The 20,780-nt window shown below is 38.1% G+C and overlaps 2 protein-coding genes across 4 annotated transcripts in view; one reads left to right on the top strand and one right to left on the bottom strand.

Annotated features, from left to right (window-relative positions):
- fip1l1a (FIP1 like 1a (S. cerevisiae)) overlaps window positions 1–6,392 on the bottom strand; it is a 40,493-nt gene extending 34,101 nt beyond the window's left edge. For all 3 annotated transcript variants that reach the window (XM_067418463.1, XM_067418464.1, XM_067418465.1), the window contains exons 1-2: window positions 6,125–6,392; window positions 4,598–4,646 (exon numbers count right to left, since the gene is read on the bottom strand). In XM_067418463.1, the coding sequence (XP_067274564.1) occupies window positions 4,598–4,646; window positions 6,125–6,194 (119 nt within the window). In that variant the 5' untranslated portion in view covers window positions 6,195–6,392. The remainder of the gene's footprint in view (window positions 1–4,597; window positions 4,647–6,124) is intronic.
- An 844-nt stretch (window positions 6,393–7,236) lies between these two features.
- scfd2 (sec1 family domain containing 2) overlaps window positions 7,237–20,780 on the top strand; it is a 171,697-nt gene continuing 158,153 nt past the window's right edge. The window contains exons 1-2 of the mRNA XM_067416944.1: window positions 7,237–8,161; window positions 9,134–9,302. Of these exons, the coding sequence (XP_067273045.1) occupies window positions 7,348–8,161; window positions 9,134–9,302 (983 nt within the window). The 5' untranslated portion in view covers window positions 7,237–7,347. The remainder of the gene's footprint in view (window positions 8,162–9,133; window positions 9,303–20,780) is intronic.

The following is a 20,780-nucleotide window of genomic DNA, read 5'->3' as shown; positions in this document are numbered from 1 at the left end:
CCTGCACAACCTGAAGCTCCATTTTGAGGAAAAAGCACCCCAGATCATGATGGAGCCTCCTCCACTGTGCCTTGTAGAAAACATCTCAGGTGGGATCTCCTTGTCATGCCAGTAACGTTGGAAGCCACCGGGACCGTCCAGGTTAAATTTTTTCTTGTCAGAGAATAAAACTTTCTTCCACTTTTCAATGTCCCATGTTTGGTGCTCCCTTGCAAATTCTAAACGGGCAAGTTTGTGTCGTGGGAGGAGACGTGGCCTTTGAAGAGGTTTTTTGTTCTTGAAGCCCTTCTCTAGTAGTTGACGTCTTATGGTTATTGGGCTGCAGTCAGCATCAGTAAGGGCCTTCATTTGGGTTGAGGATCGACCTGTGTCTTCACGGACAACCCTTCGGATCCTGCGGCTCAGTGCAGGTGAAATCTTTTTGGGTCTACCACTTGACTTTTTTGTCCCATAACTCTCAGGATTTTTTAAGAAATGTAAAATGACTGTCTTACTGCGTCCAACCTCAGCAGCTTTGCGAAAGGCCTTGCTTGTGCAGCTCAACAATCCTGCCACGTTCAAAGAGAGGAAGCCCTTTTGCCTTTGCCATCAGGAGATCTTGACAATATGACTGCTTGAAGGACAATGACATGAAAGCCATATTTTAGTGCAGATTTGACCTTTTTATGGCTATGGTCTTAAACTTTTGATCAGCTGATGTTTGGTTGAGTTTAAATGCAGTTTTCAATAAATTGCCTACTCTCTATTTTTTGTCTCTTGCTCCTGTGTCTTCTTTTGGCATTTTGAAGCAGCACTTACAACCCGGTTATGATCCACAAGTGCGAAATGTGTAAAACTTGCAATGAATCCCCTGGTCTTAAGATTTTGTTCAGGAGTGTATATGTGTGCGTGTGTGTGTGTGCGTGTGTGTGTGTGTGTGTATAACGTTTGTGCATATATATATATATATATATATATATATATATATATATATATATATACATATATATATATATATATATACATATATATATATATATATATATATATATATATATAGTGTGTGTTTGTGTGTGTGTGTGTGTGTGTGTGTGTGTGTGTGTGTGTGTGTGTGTGTGTGTGTCCATTAAACATTTTTTTTAATTGAAGTGTCAGCTAAGGTCAGGTGTGCTCTGTAGGAGAAACTTCATTTTCCTTCAGATGCACAGACCTTACAGCATCATCTGCCTGTCTGATTTAATCACATGCACTAATTGAAGCTACAGAACAATAAAAATGCTTTTACACCAAGCAAAAATGGGGAATGAGGATCAATTTACAAGCACATCCTTAGCTGCAGGCCTACATTAGTCTAAGTGAGGCCTATATCACTGAGGCCTCGTCAGACTTATTTAAGGCCAATGCAACGTGAGGGAAAATTCTCGCTTGGGTTTGAGTTTTGCCCCGACTCTAATGAAGGTGGAGCAATCCAACCGATGAAAAACGCTGCGTCGACTCCAAGAAACAGCTAACACGTCTCTACGCTATGCTGGGAAGCAGAGGAATAAAACAATGGTTAATATTCCTTCTCATTCCTACTCCAGTGAGCACATAAGAGGAGCTTATACTGTATTAGCCCTGTGCACATCCAGTGCTGAATTTAACAAGCGTCCAAAGAGTTCTATCAGACACGCGTCGCTTGATACAATTTCTGAGCATTTTTGCAAAGGGGCCTATCAGCACAGACGTGTCCCTTACAGCTAATGTGCATGCATGGTCATTACTAAGTGGTGAAACGGACATTAAATGCACACGCTTCATTTGTACAGTGCTACTTGCCCTAACAGGAAATAAACGTTTCAGCCTCTCTCGTTCTGAGTCGGCACACCATTAGATCTTGTAAACTCTCAGTTCAAATGGAAATGCAGCCGGGGGTAAAGTGACCTGAAAGTTACTAACTGACAGCGGTACAACATCCCAAAGCAGCAGAGAATTCAAATGTGTGTGTGTGTGTGTGTGTGTGTGTGTGTGTTGGGGACATGTATCCGTAAATGCTGATGAAGATGTAAATTAAAACAAATTTGAGTAAGAGCTACTTAAAAAAAGGCAAACAAACATTTTGGAGAAGATTAATAAATCAACTGCCTGATTAACGCTAAGCCAACAAAATACAGCAATAATTAATTCAAAGGTCTCTGCACCAGTTTTTACTTAAATTTCTGTCTTTTTCCACCAGGATTCAAACTATTACACTCAGGGGAGTAGCAATTATTATTACACTTTTCATAGATTTTAGAGCTTTTTATGCAGAGTTGTGAACTGTGTACAAAAGTCTGAATAAACTTCTGTTCATGAAGATAAAACTTCAAGGATGGAAACATATAGACCCCTTCACGGGTGAGGTCACAGGAAAATTCACAGTTCGCAGTGCGCATGTCGGGGTCAGAAAGTTCATTACAACTTATTGAATTGTAGCCTGGATGCCAGCCGAACTTAGCCCGCCCACAACATTTTTAGGTCGGTCCATAGAGTCAGTCCATCTGTCCATTGAGGAGTAATTATCCCCGAACAGAATCTGTTCGGACCAATGAAATCAACAGGGCGGGCTTTAGACGATGACGGACAGATGATCAACAGTAACGTAATCATGCACGTCATCAAAGGGGCTTGGATTATATTTACTCGAATCCTAAACGGAGAGCTTGTTTCTATATGCATTCACCTTCATAATTTCTCTCAGAAATTACGATCATGTTGGGTAAGTACTCTGTGTATCAATAAATTCTTTTATTTTTTCACAACACCGGCTAAGATCGTTTATTCCAGCGCGTGTTGCAGACAGGGTTGCCAAGTTTTTACAAAAAAATCCGCTAACTACTAGCCCTAAACAATAGCTTCTCGGGGGGTTCTCTGGGGAAAAATGGCGTTTGGGGGGTAAAATGTGTGTTATTTTGGCAAGGTTGCCTGCTAAAATTCGCACTCATGGGTCTATATATCACATAATAGTCTTTAACCCGTGGACATAGAAAACAACCCGCGGAAAAAAACGCGGACTTGGCAACACAGTGCAGTTGAGCTCTGTCTGTTGACATTTGACAATGCGTCGCTTCGTTGCTCTGATTGGTTGTAGGTCTATCCAATTGAAGTCTTTCCTAGTTCGGCTGAAACACGCCTCATAATCACAGCCCAATGGAGCAGTTTCAGACTCATATTCTGACTAGAATTGAGTATGACCACGTCAGGCTAATTGAATTGTATGTTAACCAGAGAATTTCTTGTCAAGAAAAAAAATGCCTACTTGCATCGTGAACTGTGAAAATCGCACCAGTTGTGCAGTCAAGTTTTTCAGGATTTCCACAGGATCTCATCCGTTAAAGAACATCGACGACATGTGGCTGCAAGCTATAACGGGCTGGGGTGTGTTAATGATGTCACGTGGGTGGTGGAGTAATAACTGATTTTAATGAATTAGCTTGAGATCGAATTCATGCTAGATTTTTTTGCTCTAAATTATAGACATGGCATCTGAGCACTAATTCTATTTTTTTCCCCCGTTATTTTGCTTTATTTCCAGATTCGTTCAAGCTCGTTGATGTACGCACTCTTCGCACTATGCGCTCTTCAAAAAAAGGTGCATTGACAAACTAAAAGACATTTGTATGTATTCAAAATAAAATATATGATCGCACTGAATTTCGGCTTGCTTTATTTTGCTCAAGATAAGATTAAGTTCACATGTCATGCAAACAAGACAATCTGCTGCACAGGTCGAGAGCTATCGTTGCAACCACACAAGTTTGTAATGATGTTTATGACTGATTCAATAGTTAGGTGAAGTTTGATATCTGGCAATTTGACCTGTGGTCTTTACATTAGCGCTTTCACTATGACTACAGTAGATCGCCGCGTTGTTTTTCTGACCCCATGCTGCGCGCGCACCTGGGATGTTTACAAACATTGAAGGGGTCTATTAGAAACTATCAACCAAGTTCCACTTCATCAAATCGCAAGCCTCTCATGGGAAACTCTAGCCTAGAAATCTAGACGCACCCTAGCGGCAGCAAACTTAATTTGCCCGCAAGTGTGGTCTAGCAACTCTCAATTCCTATCTGAGCTGTATTCCTCAGAATCTGGACGGCCCAATCACATCGTGTAGGTAGGCTATAGAGTCGGCGGGCGGGGCCATAATGACGACGGCCGAATTGCGTTTGCGTGCTTCTAGTAACACAGTCTTCTAGTAAACACAGAAACTGGCGAACGGCGGCGGTCTTTCGAATCAGCTCTGCCCGCGCCTCCGGAAGACTTGGAGTTAAGCTTTCCTCTGAGAAAAGAACAAAGAGCGGCACTGAAGTCATTCTTAAAAAGGGAAGATGTGTTTACAGTCTATGGTTCGGAGTTTAGCCGACCGGATACGGTGAATGTTTAATCAGTCAGCGTGCTCCCCTTCACCGTCGTTGCTCTGGTTGGTGTACCGCTATCCTATCGCGTGCAGAGGGAGTTTGAAAGACAACCGTTTATCCCGCCCCTCGGACTGAGCCCTGTCTATGGTGAGTTTCCAGACCAAACATCTTGATGTGGGTCTGGCTTGTCAGGCTAGGGAAACTCATCAACAGTGGAAGATTTGCTTGAGCACACTCACCTGAACACTTCCTTTTCTGTTGTCGTCTCTTCTTCTTCAAAATTGTCATCTGTTTATGATGAAGAAGTAGAGATTAGCACAAGATGTTAGATTTAGAAGTTTATAGCCTACTCTATCATATCTGATACACACATTTCTGTGGCCTCTAAAATATCAAGGTGATCAATACTTCTGCCAAATGATTGACAGTTTATACTTTTTTTAGCAAGTAAAATGCCTTTTAATAAAATTCTAAAAAAAAAAAACATTTCCAAAAAAAAACATTCCCATAAGGGTTGCAAAATTCTGGGAACTTTCAAGGCTGGAAACTTTATTGGAATATATGGGAATTGAATAAACTGGGAATTTGGCACAGTATGTAAGATTTTAGGATAAATATCCAAAAACCACTAGAACAATGTTATATATTTTGTTGACTTGTGTACTTAAATTTTTGTTATGAAATCTTTTCTGATTTTTGTTTACATAACCGTAAGAATAACTTTTATATTGTTAGTAACATTTAAATGTGAATATCAAATATGCCTTTTCAGATCTCTCCATCATCATTGGGGGAGGGGGGGGGGCTTTTTTTATCTCTCACAATTCTGACTTCATATCCAGCAATTGCGACATATCACGCAATTCTGAGAAGAAAAAAAATCTTATATATATTTTAAATATTTTATATAATATTTAAATATAAATAATTATATTAAATATTTTTTTATTCGGTGGTTTAAACAAGATTCCATAATATACTTATATGCATTTTAGTAGGTAGTCTGTACAAGTTATCAGAAATGTATCTTTTGTCCATATAAATATCCGTAACCGCCTGATACTGCATGCGAAACAAACAAACAAACAAAAAACATATTTTATAATATATATTTTGAATAATAGCCAGAGCAATCTATTTTTAATGGAAAGGTTTATTAAACCTTTCCATTAAAAATAGATTGCTCTGGCTATTAATTCATAAGCCAGGCATGTGAATCATATAAACTTCCAATAACAAAACAAAATTAAATTTCTTTATTTAAAATGCAGCCAGTTTAGGAATGGATCAATTTAAGGGAATTTTAAAACCTGACATTCAAAATGTCAACTCATTAGATTAGATTATATCGATTTGTCTAACTCTTTAATCCCTCTCTATTGAACATGATACCGTATTTCCTATGTCATATTTGACATGGAAAATAAGTGAAACGTAAATAAACAATAATCAATCATTTATATTGAAATGAGCTGTCAAACTGCTTTTCAATGTAGCAGCACTTATGATGTTATGTTAGGTGTGTACATGTATTCACGCCATATGCTCCCTGTAAGGGTTGATTTGAAAGTAAATGCTATTAAACGCGTGCAGCTGGATAAATAACGGTCTCTGTTGTCATAAACTTTTAGGGTCAGATCCCTGTCAGAAGCTTTGATAGATGCTGGTCGGGTGCTTATTCATCTTATCACGAGGACGCTGATCTTCCCTCTTGAATCACTTCAGTAAGTTTTCAACTAAAGTTTAATCATCAGTTTATTTCTCACCTCCATAAAGCCAGTCCGTCTCGTCATCAGCGCTCTCATCAGCTGTTTTCTCTACCTCTCTCGTGGACATGATCACCGTTTTTTTTTAGCGATGTGGTTTGATATCAGAGGCTCCGTTTAATTTAATTAATTCATCGAGTTCGACGAAGTAACTTTACGTAGTGATAGTTTCAGTGGTTATTGTCACAGCTGTCACAGTAGTGACACGCCGCGTGCTGCTGTAGCAGGTGCGCGTTACCAAAGAGACACATCTCACTGCACGCGCACGTGTGCGCGGGGCAAGCAGGAAGTTCAACATCAACACAGCAATATTCATTTAAAAACAGCATTTTATTTGTTTTTCGTTTTTTTTCCCCTATGGACAGACGCGAGTCTCATCACTATTCAAAACTTTTTTATAACAGACACATTATTTGCCTTTACTTTTTACACACATTATAGTATTTTAAACAATGAATGAACGTGTTATCAAAGGCAACCATGAAAAACAACAATCATAGCAAATCAAATACTGAGATAAACATAAGAATAGTATTCGAAAAGAATACTACTACTATGAAAAAAATACTGTATTATATTAGTAAAATGACATTAGTAAATACTATAGTATTTTTGAACCATACTATAGTAAAATTACAGTAAAAGGTATTTACTACACTTTGTTAATTTATACTACAGCATACTGTGTTAAACTAGTAGGCCTACTGAGGTATATACAATTTACGGTTGTATATTTACCATAGTATGGTTTAAAACACTAATATTTACTAGTCATTTTACTATATACCATAGTATTTTGACACACAGTATTTAAAAAATAATAATTAACATGTAATCAAAGGCAAACATGAAAACAATCATAGCAAATCAAATACTGAGGTAAACAAGAATATTATTATAAGACAATACTACTACTACTACTACTACTACTACTACTAATAATAATAATAATAATAATAATAATAATAATAATATGAAAGAATAAATGACTAAAATAATTAATAAATAATTTTCCACATATATTATATAATGTTTACTTTTAATAATATCATCATATTCCACTTCCCAGCTGATAGCTACACCATGACGCATAACTATCGCGACGCCTCTGCGCCACGTCACCTTCAAGAGACTCACATGGGTCTGTTTTGAATGTTGTCTGTTTGACAGGTCTGCTGTTGTTTTCGTTCGTCTCCATTTAAAACGCCAGCATTTGCAGAAATATGTTGCCCACGGACGGCGTCATGTGTTTCCCCGGACAGACGTGGGAAAAGGTGCTGTCGAAGGTAAAAAAAGCTGTTGTATTCATGGATGACCGCTGCTCGGAGAGTCTGCACTGGAACGGAGGAGCCGCGCTTCTGTTTGAGGCTGGAGCTCGAAACATCAAACAGTTCTCAAGCTTTGAAGCAGGTGGACAGAATGAACCCAAAGCCGTGTTTGTGGTCAGCACCGTGCTGAAAGGTAGAACCGCTGACATTATCAAAGACATCATATCCCTCAGTCGCTTCCAGTACTGTGTGGTTTGCACAACTGTTCCTCACTCCCTTCACCTGCTTGCGAATAATGTCAACGCTGATCTGGAGGGGAACCCGGTGTTTGAGCAGTTTGAGGAGAAACTGTGTGAGTGGATGGGTGACATGAACTATACTTCCGAGGTCATGCATGCTCCTGTGGTCTTCGCCCCTCTGACGCAGCACCTACAGCTTTTACCTGCTTTCTCTGATATCTTCCCTTTATTGGAAGTTGATCTTGAGTCCATCAACGAGAAGAGGCCGGAGAAAAAACGGTTTGGGAGTCTGATGGATGTGGATATGCACTCTCTCCCACCTGAGTTGCAGATTCAGATTAAAGCTCTGGCTTCGGCCCTCAACACCCTGTTTGAGTTCATTAGCACCCGTGAGGAGAGCTTTTCAGTGGGTCCGATGAGCCGTCTGATCGCAGGGGAGCTTGCCAATCACCCACGGGCCAAAAACAGGAGGAAGACGGCCCCCAATAAAGCATCAGTAGTGTTTGTTGATAGAACCCTTGATCTTACAGGTGTAGTCCAATGTGTCTAAATATATATTCATTCTTTTTTTTTAGTTGCATAACATGTTTAGTTCATTTTAAAATGAAAATTGCTCCATGATTTACTCACCCTCAAGCCATCCTAGGTGTATATGACTCTCTCTTCTTTCTGATGAACACATTTTGAGTTATATTAATAAATATCCTGACGCTTCCAAGCTTTATAACGGCAGTGAACCTCAAGTTTCTACGAACCTACGAGTTTGAAGCTCAAAAAAGTCCATCCATCTGCTCTGGCGGGTTAATAAAGGCCTTCTGAAGCGAAGCCATGCATTTTTTTTAAAGAAAAGTAAAATAGCTTTCTTCTGTCAGACCTCCTTCTGTTTTCTACTTACGGAAAGAATGCAACTGGGGCAGCGTATAACGTTGGGTGTAGCGTAAGCATTTTGAACTGCGAGAGGCATAACACTTTAATGATAGGTAGTCTGGCGAAGGCTAGATATTTTAAATATGTTTACTTTTAAATATGGATATTTTTCTTACAAAACCAATCGATTTGCTTCAGAAGGCCTTTATTAACCCGCCGGAGCCGTGTGGAATACTTTTATGATGGATAAATTGACTTTTTTAAGCTTAACTTGTGGACCCCCATCACTTAAAACTTAGCATTTTATTGGTAAAATATTGTCATTTTTATTTTGGAATGATGGAGTGATAACAAGCAAAATAGAAACAAATAGAACATTTTTGTACCTGTTTTTTTCCAGATTTTTATTCTGGAAATGTCATTATATAATGCCTAATTTGCATATTTAAATAAAAGACAAAATGATTATCTTAATGCATTGAGATTGATCAGCTGGGGTAGTATGGCTTTTTACCCTGTTACTAGTACCTAGTCACATCAGGTTGCATATATTATAACACAGTATGACTTCTAATTCTGTGTCTTTTCAAAATCCCATTTACTCTTTCCTGTTTGTCTTATTTTCCAATCTCTAGGGGCTGTTGGCCATCATGGTGACAATCTGGTTGAGAAAATCTTGTCAGTGTTGCCACAGTTGCCAGGTCACGTGACTGATGTTCAGGTGGACATGTTGGAGCTCACACACCTGAAGAAGACAACTGATACAAAGGGCATCTTGGCACCAGGGTGCTTGGCTCAGAACCAGTAAGTCTTTCTTTTTAAACAGATAACACCCTAAAGCACTCTTGTAAAAACCATGCAAAGAACATTCAATGAGTGCATACTTACATTGTGTTGGACTGTTGATATACGTCTTCATTACTTTTTCAAAGTCTCACTGGTCAAGCATTTTTATTTTTAACATGTTTTAAATTATTTGATTACACGTTTGAGATGGGCTGGATGTAATATTATCTAATTTAAGGTATTAACACACATTATGCAGGTTCAGACCTGTTTTTTGATCATGGGGCTGAGTGAAACCTTGTATGAACTTTGTATGAATAGTTCACCAAAAAATAAAAATGCTATCATTATTTACTCTTACTATTTTACCCTCATGTCACTCCAAATCTGGATTACTTTCTTTCTTCTGTGGAACACAAAATATGTTTTATAGAGCTTATTTGCTCTATAGAATGAAAAGCAATAGGGTCTTATATTGTACCCTACTGACTTTCAAAAATATCCACAGAAGAGAGAGTCATTTAGTTTTAAATGACATAAGAGGGTGACATCAGAATTATTTTCTTACTAATTTTGTTACTTTACTAATACCATCAATTCTCAATACCATTTTCAGTTACTCCGGTATTTATTTTTTAATTTTTTTACCGGTAGTTTTATTTACCAATGAAAGCATAAAATATTACAGCAAAATAATAATTCATAAATATTTAAAACAAGTATATCTTGATAATATTCATGTAGCTAAAAAATAAATAAATAATAATAATTAAAAAAAAATTAAAAAAAAAAAAAAAATTTTATTTATATATATATATATATATATATATATATATATATATATATATATATATATATATATATATATATATATATATATATATATATATATATATATATATTAATTTACATTTATGCATTTGGCAGACGCTTTTATCCAAAGCGACTTACATCACATATTCAATGTACACAATTTTACATCATTGTCAGTTCTTGCTTTCCCTGGGAATCGAACCCATGACCTTGGCGTTGCTAGCACCACGCTCTCCTGGTTGAGCTACAGGAAAGATATATATATATCACAATCTGCTCAGTTACTGGTATTTTCACGCACAACCATTTCTGGGGTTTACAAAGAACGGTGTGAAAAGGATATATATATATATATATATATATATATATATATATATATATATATATATATATATATATATATATATATATATATATATATATATATATATATATATATAATATGTGTGTGTATATATATGTATATATTCGTGCTGTCAATCGATTAATAAAAGTAATTACATTTTTCTGTATATTTTTTGTTGTATTAATTTCACATTCAATCTCCAAATGAATGTAGAAACAACATAAAGACAGTATATATTTAAATATTTTATCTAACAGGTAGAAAATATACATACATTGAATAAAGTTATCAGTTCACAGTCTTCCCTGCATAAATTATAAATTAAATATAGATGAATCCTTTTCAAAAACTACAAAAGTTCATTCAAGAGCAGTCAGTGATTTTCTCTTTTTTGTTGTTCTTTAATTTGCATTAATGACAGACATTACAGCAGCGGGTTTATTATGCTGCTGTCACTTTAAGATCTGAAGCATGTGACATAGATCTGACACACATCTGAGGTCCTCACAACGGTTTACAGTCATTTAAGACGTTATTCAACTCATTTAAGACTGCTTGCGTGGATACTCAACAAAGCAGACATTTTGGCATACTTTTGAGGGTTTTGGTTGTCTGGCTATCACCAGACCAAGCTCAATTTGAGATTGAACACTGGTCTGGGGGTTCTGCTCTGTATTTTCTACTGCACAAGAGGCATGATCAACAAGCATTATTCGAATGACTTTGTACGCAATTGGATAGTCCTTCAACCAATCAGAGCACAAGAGGCGTGATCTATGGGCAACGACCCATCGCTTCTCTATCCACATCGTGTTAAACCCGCCAATAGCGCGGCAGGTTGATAAGCTAGTCTGTGATTGGTTCCCGCAAAACTGTAACAGAAGCAGTAGAAATGAATGCACAGGTTTCCAGACTGAGTGGCAGTCCGAAATCAAATCAAATTCAGTTAACAGATCAGGCTAGGTTTACCCAGTCTAATGTTTTTGCCCATTCAAGCAAGAAAGACTTGTACAATACAGTTTTAAGTTCTTATTTTTGCTGTAGCACAGCCAAAGGATGACACAAAATTCTGATGCTGCGTTAATTGCTTTCAATTCTTTTAATGCTTTAAGTAAACAATGAATATTAAAATAATAGCAATCAGTAATAGAGCAAAAGAGTACTTCAGAATTTTCAGAGTTTTTATCATTTCTGTTTGATATTTTTCTAAGGACATTTAAACCTCAGATTCTTGACCTGTGTGTCTGATAGTTTTGTCATCTCTGCTCTAAAGGGAATGTACCATCTGTAGTTTGGTTTAGACCAAAAACCTCAGTGCTGGTAAAGGATTAGAGAAATGCATTGCATAATCACGGCTGTTCTCAAAGTCTGTCTGCTCACAGAAGGAAAAATCTTGAGACTTGTTTCCCCACATGTTGGCACAGGAACAATGCCCAGCCAAGTATTTTTAATAGAGAACCACCATTTCATTAGTCATCATAAATGTGTGTATTTGAATAACTAAATGTGTTTACTGCAGTTTTTGCCGATGTCATTTCCTACGGGGCGGGATGTGGTAATGAATGACCCCAAATTTCTGCTGTTCTGTGTGATATTGTCGTGCCGCTCAATTGTTTTAACACACATTTGGTGAACTTGCTCACTTTCTGGATGTAAAATAATGTTTTTCCTAAATGAACCCAGTCATGCTTTTTTGGTGGGAATTTTTTGCTAAATGTATGGCCTTTAGTTGAACTCAGACATGACTGAAAACATCATCTGTCATAATTGTTGGTGTAATTGACACCATATAACCTTTCTGGCAGATGATTTTGTGGTAATTATCATATATTGATATTATATTCTCTTGACACAAGACATTTTTTGAAGCAAGTTGTGTCAATGTCAAAACTCAACCTACTTCATCTGGAAGGCAAATGGCATCAGTATGAAAACCCAAACGCTCATTACGACTCATTAGGTCTGAACCACATGTTAGACTTGAGGTTTTGTTAAAAGAGGAACTTGTTTCGTATGTCTGTTTTCTTTCCAGATCCCGTCAGACAGGGATTCGGAGAGCACATGCCTGTGGAAAGAATGCCACTCAAGAGTGATCGAGTTAATGGGACAAGAACTCATTTATGAGCTATGCCAATGAATTAACCAGTTTTACCTTATACATTTCATGCAGCCTTAGCTGCCAGATTGATCCCATCGTCCATTATTATCTCCATTGTGACTATTTGTTATCTCAGCCCTGTTCAATCAGTGTTGTTGGAGAGCACTGGAGCTGCTGTTTTACCTACACACACAGATGAATGCCGTATTCCAGTACCACATCCCTCCACCGCCATTAGCTGGTTACAGTAGCACCGCAAGTGCTGAGTACAAACACACTCTTGAGACCTCCATGTAAATATACAAGTGCTCGCTGTTAGCCAGATGGTGTGAAGACTGAATGGGACAACTCTCCGTTTTAAGAGCTGTCTGTCACTGTGTGTATGTGTGTGTATTTAACAGGGTTTAGAATTGGTTCTCATTGTGTTGTGCTTTAAATGGGCCATAAAGCCATTTTATTTTTCACAGAGGACCACTTATAATGATAACCTGTGTTTGTTTTTGTTTTTTTACTTCAAGAATAGTCAGAATTTAGTTTAATGACACAGTATGCAAGTTTCGACGCTAGAGGTTTTTTATTCAAAACAAAGGCGTAGCTTGATGACGCTGTGAATGAGCGTGGAATCATGGGAGTTGTAGTCTTGACTCTTTCACGGTCACCTCTACAGCCGATGGAAAGGGACCCAATGGACTCTGGCACAAATCATGTTCAAGAATGAGTGAATGTATTAATTTTATTAGCGTTACGGTGGTATGAAGCAGGAAGCATCAAGAGCCCTTGCGATCGAATGCTAATGAGAGACCTGCGCCAAACACCGTCTCCGAGCTTTTATTCTGCTTATGCTGCAGTCGCCGCTTCTGCTCTTTTCGTTGTGTGTGTGGGGAATGCAGTGCTGTTTTAAATGCTTAAAACAATCAAACTAAACACATTTGAGTGTGTTGAAAGTTGTTATAATGTTGCTCTGTGGCTGGTCTGAAAGTTTTTTTGGATATTTAAAGGTGCCCTAGAATGAGTTGAAACAATATGTTAAATTGTTCTCTGATATCTACATAGAGGGTATTGCCTTATTTGGAAGAGTCATGAATATTAATGTTGAGCTTTGCTCTGATTGGCTTATTTCAGCAGCTCACAGCAGTTCAGCGAAGCGGCTCGTGAGTCCTGATCATCCTGACAGAACACAGACCGACTGAATGACACTTTAAGCAGAACATCTCAAATGGAGATTGCTAAAATACAGCCTACTTGTTTATTGTTGTTTTCAGATAATCTGTGCATGAGAAAGAGCTCGAGTACTTGCGGTTGCCAGATTTCAGTAATTTAAATCCCCCAAACAGAGCTTTTCTGTGAAAAGAACATGAATACTATTCAGTGTTTTACCTAAACATGTCCAATCTGACAACCATATGCACGTGAGATCTCTCTCTCGCGTGCGGATGATCTGAAAACACCAATAAACAAGTAAGCTGCATTTCAGCAATCTCCAATCTCTTCTGTTTAAAGTGTCATTCAGTCTACATTTTAGACTTTTTTCAATTTAACCTTTGTCATTAGACACACTATTTAGTTTTGTTTGGTACTTGGAGTTTCCGATTGTTACTGTACTGGAATCTTGCGTCATCTAGCCAATGTGGTCTCTAAGAAACTTTTAATTTAATCAGAAATTGTTTAAACAGCTAGTCAATAAGTGGATAAATCACTAATTACTGATTGCAGGAATACAGTTGCCCCTTTCTTTTAGTTTAAGACGCTGAGCGAAGCTTGCTTGAAATGGGCAGAACAAATAAAACGATTTTGAATTAAATTATTGTGGTATCCGATTATAATAAACCTCAACCATGACTGTTGACATATGAAAAGTCCTCACGTCCCCTGCTCAGCCTGGAACATGACGTGTGTCCATTTAAGCTGCTGTTTTTGCTATCCCCAAGTGTCGTTTTTTTACCTGCAGTCCCGATGATTCGGCTCCGTCAGTTCCGCCTGACAATGAACATGTTTGGACAGATGCAAATATTGGGGGCGTGCATATAAATGATCCCCAACGCATGCGTCAATGTTGGCCTTATGTTGAGAAGCACTTATTTTTTTGTGGTGCTTTTGATTCACGAGATTTACATAAGAAGGAGGAGGCAATGGTGTTTGAGACTCACAGTATGTGATGTCCATGTATGAACTCTTATTATTTCATTATGGCAAGGTTAATACAATTTTTCATTCTAGGGCACCTTTAAATCAAAACAATCTTACATATTGTGCCTTTAATGCAGGACATTCTCTAAATATTTTACAAAACATTAATTGGTCAACACAAAATGGCTTCCTTTCTTTTAATAACAGTCTTTATTATAAGGCTATGCAAATGTTGGCCTTATGTGAAAATGCCTTTTGCTTGGCCGATCATGTGCTTGACTAGAGCTCTGTGAGCACAGGGAATTGTCTGACAGGCTTGGCACATTTCTCATAAGGACTATAAAGAACATGTTCTTATCCCAAATAAGCCTAATCGTGCTCCAAATGCAGAGATTTTGCAGAGGTGCTGTGTACCTGATGGTCTAGATTATATGTAAGACACCCTATATCTGGAGAGCATAAATCCATGAGGTATTTAAAATGGTGAATGTGGAATTACGACAGTCGGGTATTTGTAGATACCGCTTAATTTTGCTTTTGTTCATCAGAATTATATTTATGGTCAAGCTTTACCGAACTTTCCTTTTTGTGTCTGTTAATTATTAATCACCAATTATTATATTATATTATATTTTATTAAATGGATCATATTTTATTAAATGGATTATATTATATTCATTAATAACATTTAGTGCTGTCAAAGCACATTAACACGTGTAATGCATTAAAAATATCCGTTATTATTAGCTGGAGTGACTGCGGTTAAGTCCAATGAGTGGCAAAAAGATTGAGAGGCAGCGTTGGTTTCTGCAAATGGACCATGAAATGAAATTATTTTTTTGCATGCTGCAAAAAAAACACACAAAACCATGGGCATGTTTTTTTGATTTCCTGAACACAATGGCTAATCACAGGTGTTGAAGTTAGAATCCACTCTCCGCTCTCGTTTTTGTCCAGTGCTGAGTTCTGTGTTCATTAAATTAGTGACGCCTTTTAGTTATTATAAAGGGAGCTCTCTGTGGGTGCTGTCGAGGCGAAATAAACATAACCTAATAGGCCTATTTGTTTATAATAATAACCAATAGACCTATAATATTATATCCAGAATTTGAATAAAACTTTTCTTTACCATTCTTGACAAGGGGCCTCATACACGCTTCAATACATATGCAAGCCCATCCGCATAATATGGGATACACCCTCGAAATTGTGATGACTGACAATGATGAATATTATGTATAAAAATCAGGCATATATAAATGTCAGGAAAACACAATTCCTGGCTGCATGTTAAAATCCATGGATCACTGGATCTTTGGTAAGTTGTAAGGAACACTATAGCTGTGTCTCATTTAGTTAAATTTCGCAGGCTGCGTCCTCCGTAGGACACATCCTGTGTAGGATGCAGTATACGGAGTGTCCTCAATCAGAATTAAACGAGACGTCCTCTGTAGGACACACAGGCAGGAAGTATCACGTTGCTATGCCAACACGCTCAACCTCGTTGCGCTCTCACGCCAGTCATATGAATGAAAATTATTTATAACTTGAAAATGCCTATGAAATGTTTCTTAACTTGACAGCAATATACTGTTCTAAACGTTTAAAAAGTTCTAAACAGTTGTAATCCTTTTTACCACAACTATCTGTTTGAGGCAATAGAGCTTAAAAAACAAAAATAAGCTTGAAGTACTTACATTTAAACACCACATCTACGCTTGCATGTATATCTGGCGGTAGTGGCGTTTTTTCTTATAATGAAAAGAAATATGACTGTTGTTAACCGCGACGCAAAGAATTGTGGGTTATCTGCAGCAGCAAAGGCTACACTTCATGCACACTCCGAAATCCTGTGAAAGAAGGGGGCATTCGAATGTCTCTTTTGGAGTGTCCTACTCAATTTTTTTAAATGAGACTGCCTTATGACGTATGCAGCCTTCGAATGCGACCTCTGGAGGACGCAGCGTTCCGAAATGAGACATAGCTTATGTCGAGTCCAACCTTTAAACCAAGCGGGAACCTCGCACGATCTCTCTTGAAGCCAATGTGGAAGTAATTTAAACTGCAATTCCTTGACTGGCCACTAGGGACAGGCTCCAGGAGGGTGCACATCTCATTGAGCCCCATGTTAAAATTCCTAACTTACTTTACAGCAGAAGAAAACATGTTTACAGCCTGGTACAAATTGTGGTTTTGGTCTATATGGCTAATTTTGCCCTTCATGACAACTGTGAGTGGGGTAAATATAATGTAAACTCATTGTTTACATTATATAAAGCCTTAAAGTTCTGCATCATTAAAGGGGTACTTCAGCGCTGTGAAGATGAATCTGTACTTAAACTGGGTCATCAATGTAGTAGAAATGTAAAATTATTTTTGAATTTGGTGCCTTCTAGACTTAGAAAAGACAGAAAATGTATTTTTGTCTCATGGGGATGAAAGACTACAATTCCCAGAATGCTTCGCTGCCCTGTAAGGGCCATTCCCAAAGCCAACAACTGGATTACTGTGACTGAGTTGGAGAAGACACTACAATTAAAAACTGAACGTGTCTGTTCAATATAATGAGTGAGTGACTGCGCGAGTATCACAGCACTGAGCACTAACTGCAGGAGTCAGATACATGAGCTGATGAGCTCTTGTGATGAGAGCTGAGGGAATCTCGGCTACACTCGCGGTATACATTCACAACGCGAGTTCAGTCTGGCGCGTTTCAGTTCATGCCTTTGCAAGCTTAACTTTCATATAAATTAATTTGAGAAGTTAAAAGACTTACATTGCTCACCATAGCTCCGTTTAAATGAGTGCCTGCAGCTGAGCTGTGAGTGTGATCTCCATTCCCCCACACGCGGGTTCAAAACGTGGAAATGGCTCCCTCTGCTGGCTGTAGTCTTTAGCCTTTGGCCAAACATTCCTCCTATGATGCAAATATCGTCAATTTGCATCATAGGAGGAATTTTTCAAGAAATAAAATGCATAAATCTCTTGTCTCAGGGGGATATGAGGGGGGAGCACAATCATTTGAATATACTCCAGGGTTTCTACTGATACAAGGCTGTATGCTAATCGCTGAAGTAACCCTTTAAAGGTGCACTGCAACTTTCCGTCCACTTGAGGGCGCCTATTCTAAACAGAGGCGTAGTTTGATGACGGCAAGTTTGAGCGCAGTATTTTGGGACATGTGGTCTTCACCTCACAGCCGTTGGAAAATAGGACTTGGGCGGAAATCATGTTCATGGATGCGGTTATTAACGTTACTGTAGTGTAAAGCAGAGCGGGACTGAGTGTTGTGGAGCTGAGCACGGCCGCTGGAGCGATTGTTACACACACACACGGCTCGCGAGTACCGGGAATTTTATTATGAGGGGACGTGGGCTCTGTTTATCATATTAGATACATTTACCAGTAAGTGTGTTTAAAATTATGTTATGATGTTACTCTGTGCGTTCGTTCGGCGCTGCTGTGACATGTTCACACTGCTAAGAGTAAAGCGCTTCTGCAGAATAAAACCGAGGGTAACGCAGATATGACGCAATTGACAGGCAACTCCCTCAAACGCTATACTGAAACGTCCCGGTCCTTAGTTAAAATAGCAATTTTCTCACAAACTTTTTTTTTAATCTGCTGTCTATAGTCATTGTGTCACCCAAGCTCTGCCCACATCCCTCCTCTGTGCCCATTTTCTGTTATCCGGGTGTGACGCGCGATGACGTTCAGCCAAGATGGCAATGGCCGACTCGTCTCTTTCTTTACACTTCAGAAACGCGTATCGGAATCCTATGGGTGACGTCACGGACACTACATCCATAATTTTTTTTTTTACAATAAATGGTTTAAAGTGATAATCGTCAATTTTACTCACGTTTTCACAATTTCCTCTGTTAAATCCAGTCATGCAGCTCTTCTGCCACTCAGTCTGGCTGAGAGAGCGTGTTCTGGGAGGAGTGACGTCAATGCATACCATTTATTTAACACAATTAACACAGCATCCGATCATCCTTTGGTAGCGGTACATTATATGATCACACTTTTTTTAAATGCTTTTAATCCATTTAATAGCGACAAGACAAGAGAACGTGCTGTCAGTGTAAATGTCCTGTCTGTCACTGACACTACACTAAGAAAGACATACGCCAGAATGGAGTTCTCTTTCACTCTTTAACAAACATTAACACACAGAATGATGCCAAAATGCCCATTTTGTCAAGTATTCTTATATATCTTAAATTAGTTAAATTAAGTTCTAAATTAACTTAAAGGGTTGTGAGAAAATGAGACAAAATGAGATCCGCGTCATGTTGGGCAGATCTTAGTGACAGCAGCCTAATAAGCCAGTGGCTGTGATGCGTGTCATTAATGTTAATCAAAGAACAAAGCTAACACAGAAAATTGTAGCTTTAATAAAGATAAATCTATATTTAATTTATCATTCATGCAGTTAAAAAAAAGTGGTTTGGTAACTTTATTCAATTACTGTCTAAGGCCCCGATTTTTTTAAATGACCTTAAAAATGCGTTCTGTGTGATCGGGGCCTAAGGCCCTAAAATCACACAGAATGCGTTTTTAAGGAATGCGAGGCACACTGCACTGCCTTTTTTGGTAAGCGTTTTATCATTCAGAAAAGAGCAGTGCGCTGCAGTTTATTATAAATGTTTCTAGGCAACCCCCGAATCACCTGTACTGTCAGTCAAATCAATGTAACGGTCGACACAACGGAAGGCCCGCCTCTCCATTCATTCGATTGGACAAAAGAAAATAAACGCGATGACGTCGGGTGCTTTTACGCTCAGAGTTGACTTTTTTCAACTTCATGCACTCGGGAGCGCTCCTTCAAAAATGCGAGGCGGAGCAAGCGGTTAAAACGTGAGGTGCCCAGGGCGCATAAGCAGCGGGGCCTAATAGGTTGGAAGTCCACATAACGTTTGTTATAATGAGTTAATGTGAAGATTGTTTTAAGTTCACTTAAGTTAAAAGTATTTTTTTCAAGCCTAATAAATGTTTAAATTAATAGCTTTTGATTATACTGTAATTTTCAATATCTATCATTAATGTTTTAAAAAATTTCACAGTGACATCAGAAGCAGTATTAGTACCAGTGATATTGACCTTCATTCATAAAAGTAATCTATTACGTCAAATATGTAAAATATACTGTCTGTGAGTTGTTTCTAATTAATTTGAATAGTTACTGTGAAAGTATTATAATGTACAGTAATATGCTTTTTTATACATTATCCAATATATAGGTACACTTGTACTGACAATGTACTTGCAAGATTATCATACATGTCTTTAAAGTGTCTGTTTGTACAGTATGGGCTCTGTTGAAATATTAGATTTCGTATTGTAATGCTGTTTTAATGATCTGTTAGTACTTGTGTAGTCGTATGTGCTAATTACCTCGGTATGTGCTCATTCTGTCATGACGTGATCTGCACTTTAACGGAGTAATGGATGTTTGCTCATGAGTGAATGTTTTTGTGTTGCTGCATATAGTTTTTTTGAATTCCCTAGGAAGTCATGTTCAGTGTTTTTTTTGTTTTTTTTTTTAACCTCCTTATGTTTCTAATTTAAGTTTGAGGGTAAAAACGCATTTATTTTGTCCACTCTCTCTGTATCTACACTGGTTCCCTTTTTATTCAGGCTCAGCTTTATTCTCGGCTGGAGCTCCAGGACTCAGTGGAGGAGAACCGGTCCAGTTCCACACAGTCAAATCCATTCAGTGTGAGCGTGGGGATTTCTAGCTTTAGCTCAGCAGGGAAGCGAGTCACAAGCCTAGGGTTTGTTTAGCAGAGTCTAGACAAGCTCCAGGCAATACCGAATCTTTTGATGCATTCTGACAGGGCCCAGCTGATCCTCAGGAGAGCAACTCAACTCCCTAGACTGTTAATGTCCTTAAACGTCTCTTGAGACGTTGTATAATGCCAACTAAGTCATTCATTTCTGACCGAGTTTTGCTAGCCCAATATTCTGGGTCAAAGGATATGCACACATATCAAACAGATCATCCAAACACAAATCGTTTACATGTTTCATTTTCATTCCTCTAAAGCTTCCACCTAGATTTTATTTTGAAGAAAATATCATTAATGCTTGTCTTGACTGCGCAAAT

The sequence above is a fragment of the Pseudorasbora parva genome, chromosome 15 (genome assembly GCF_024679245.1).
Source record: "Pseudorasbora parva isolate DD20220531a chromosome 15, ASM2467924v1, whole genome shotgun sequence".
In the NCBI taxonomy this organism is placed as follows: Eukaryota; Metazoa; Chordata; class Actinopteri; order Cypriniformes; family Gobionidae; genus Pseudorasbora; species Pseudorasbora parva.
The sequence above is the reverse complement of the archived record's forward strand: the minus strand, read 5'-3'. Positions and strand labels throughout refer to the sequence as shown.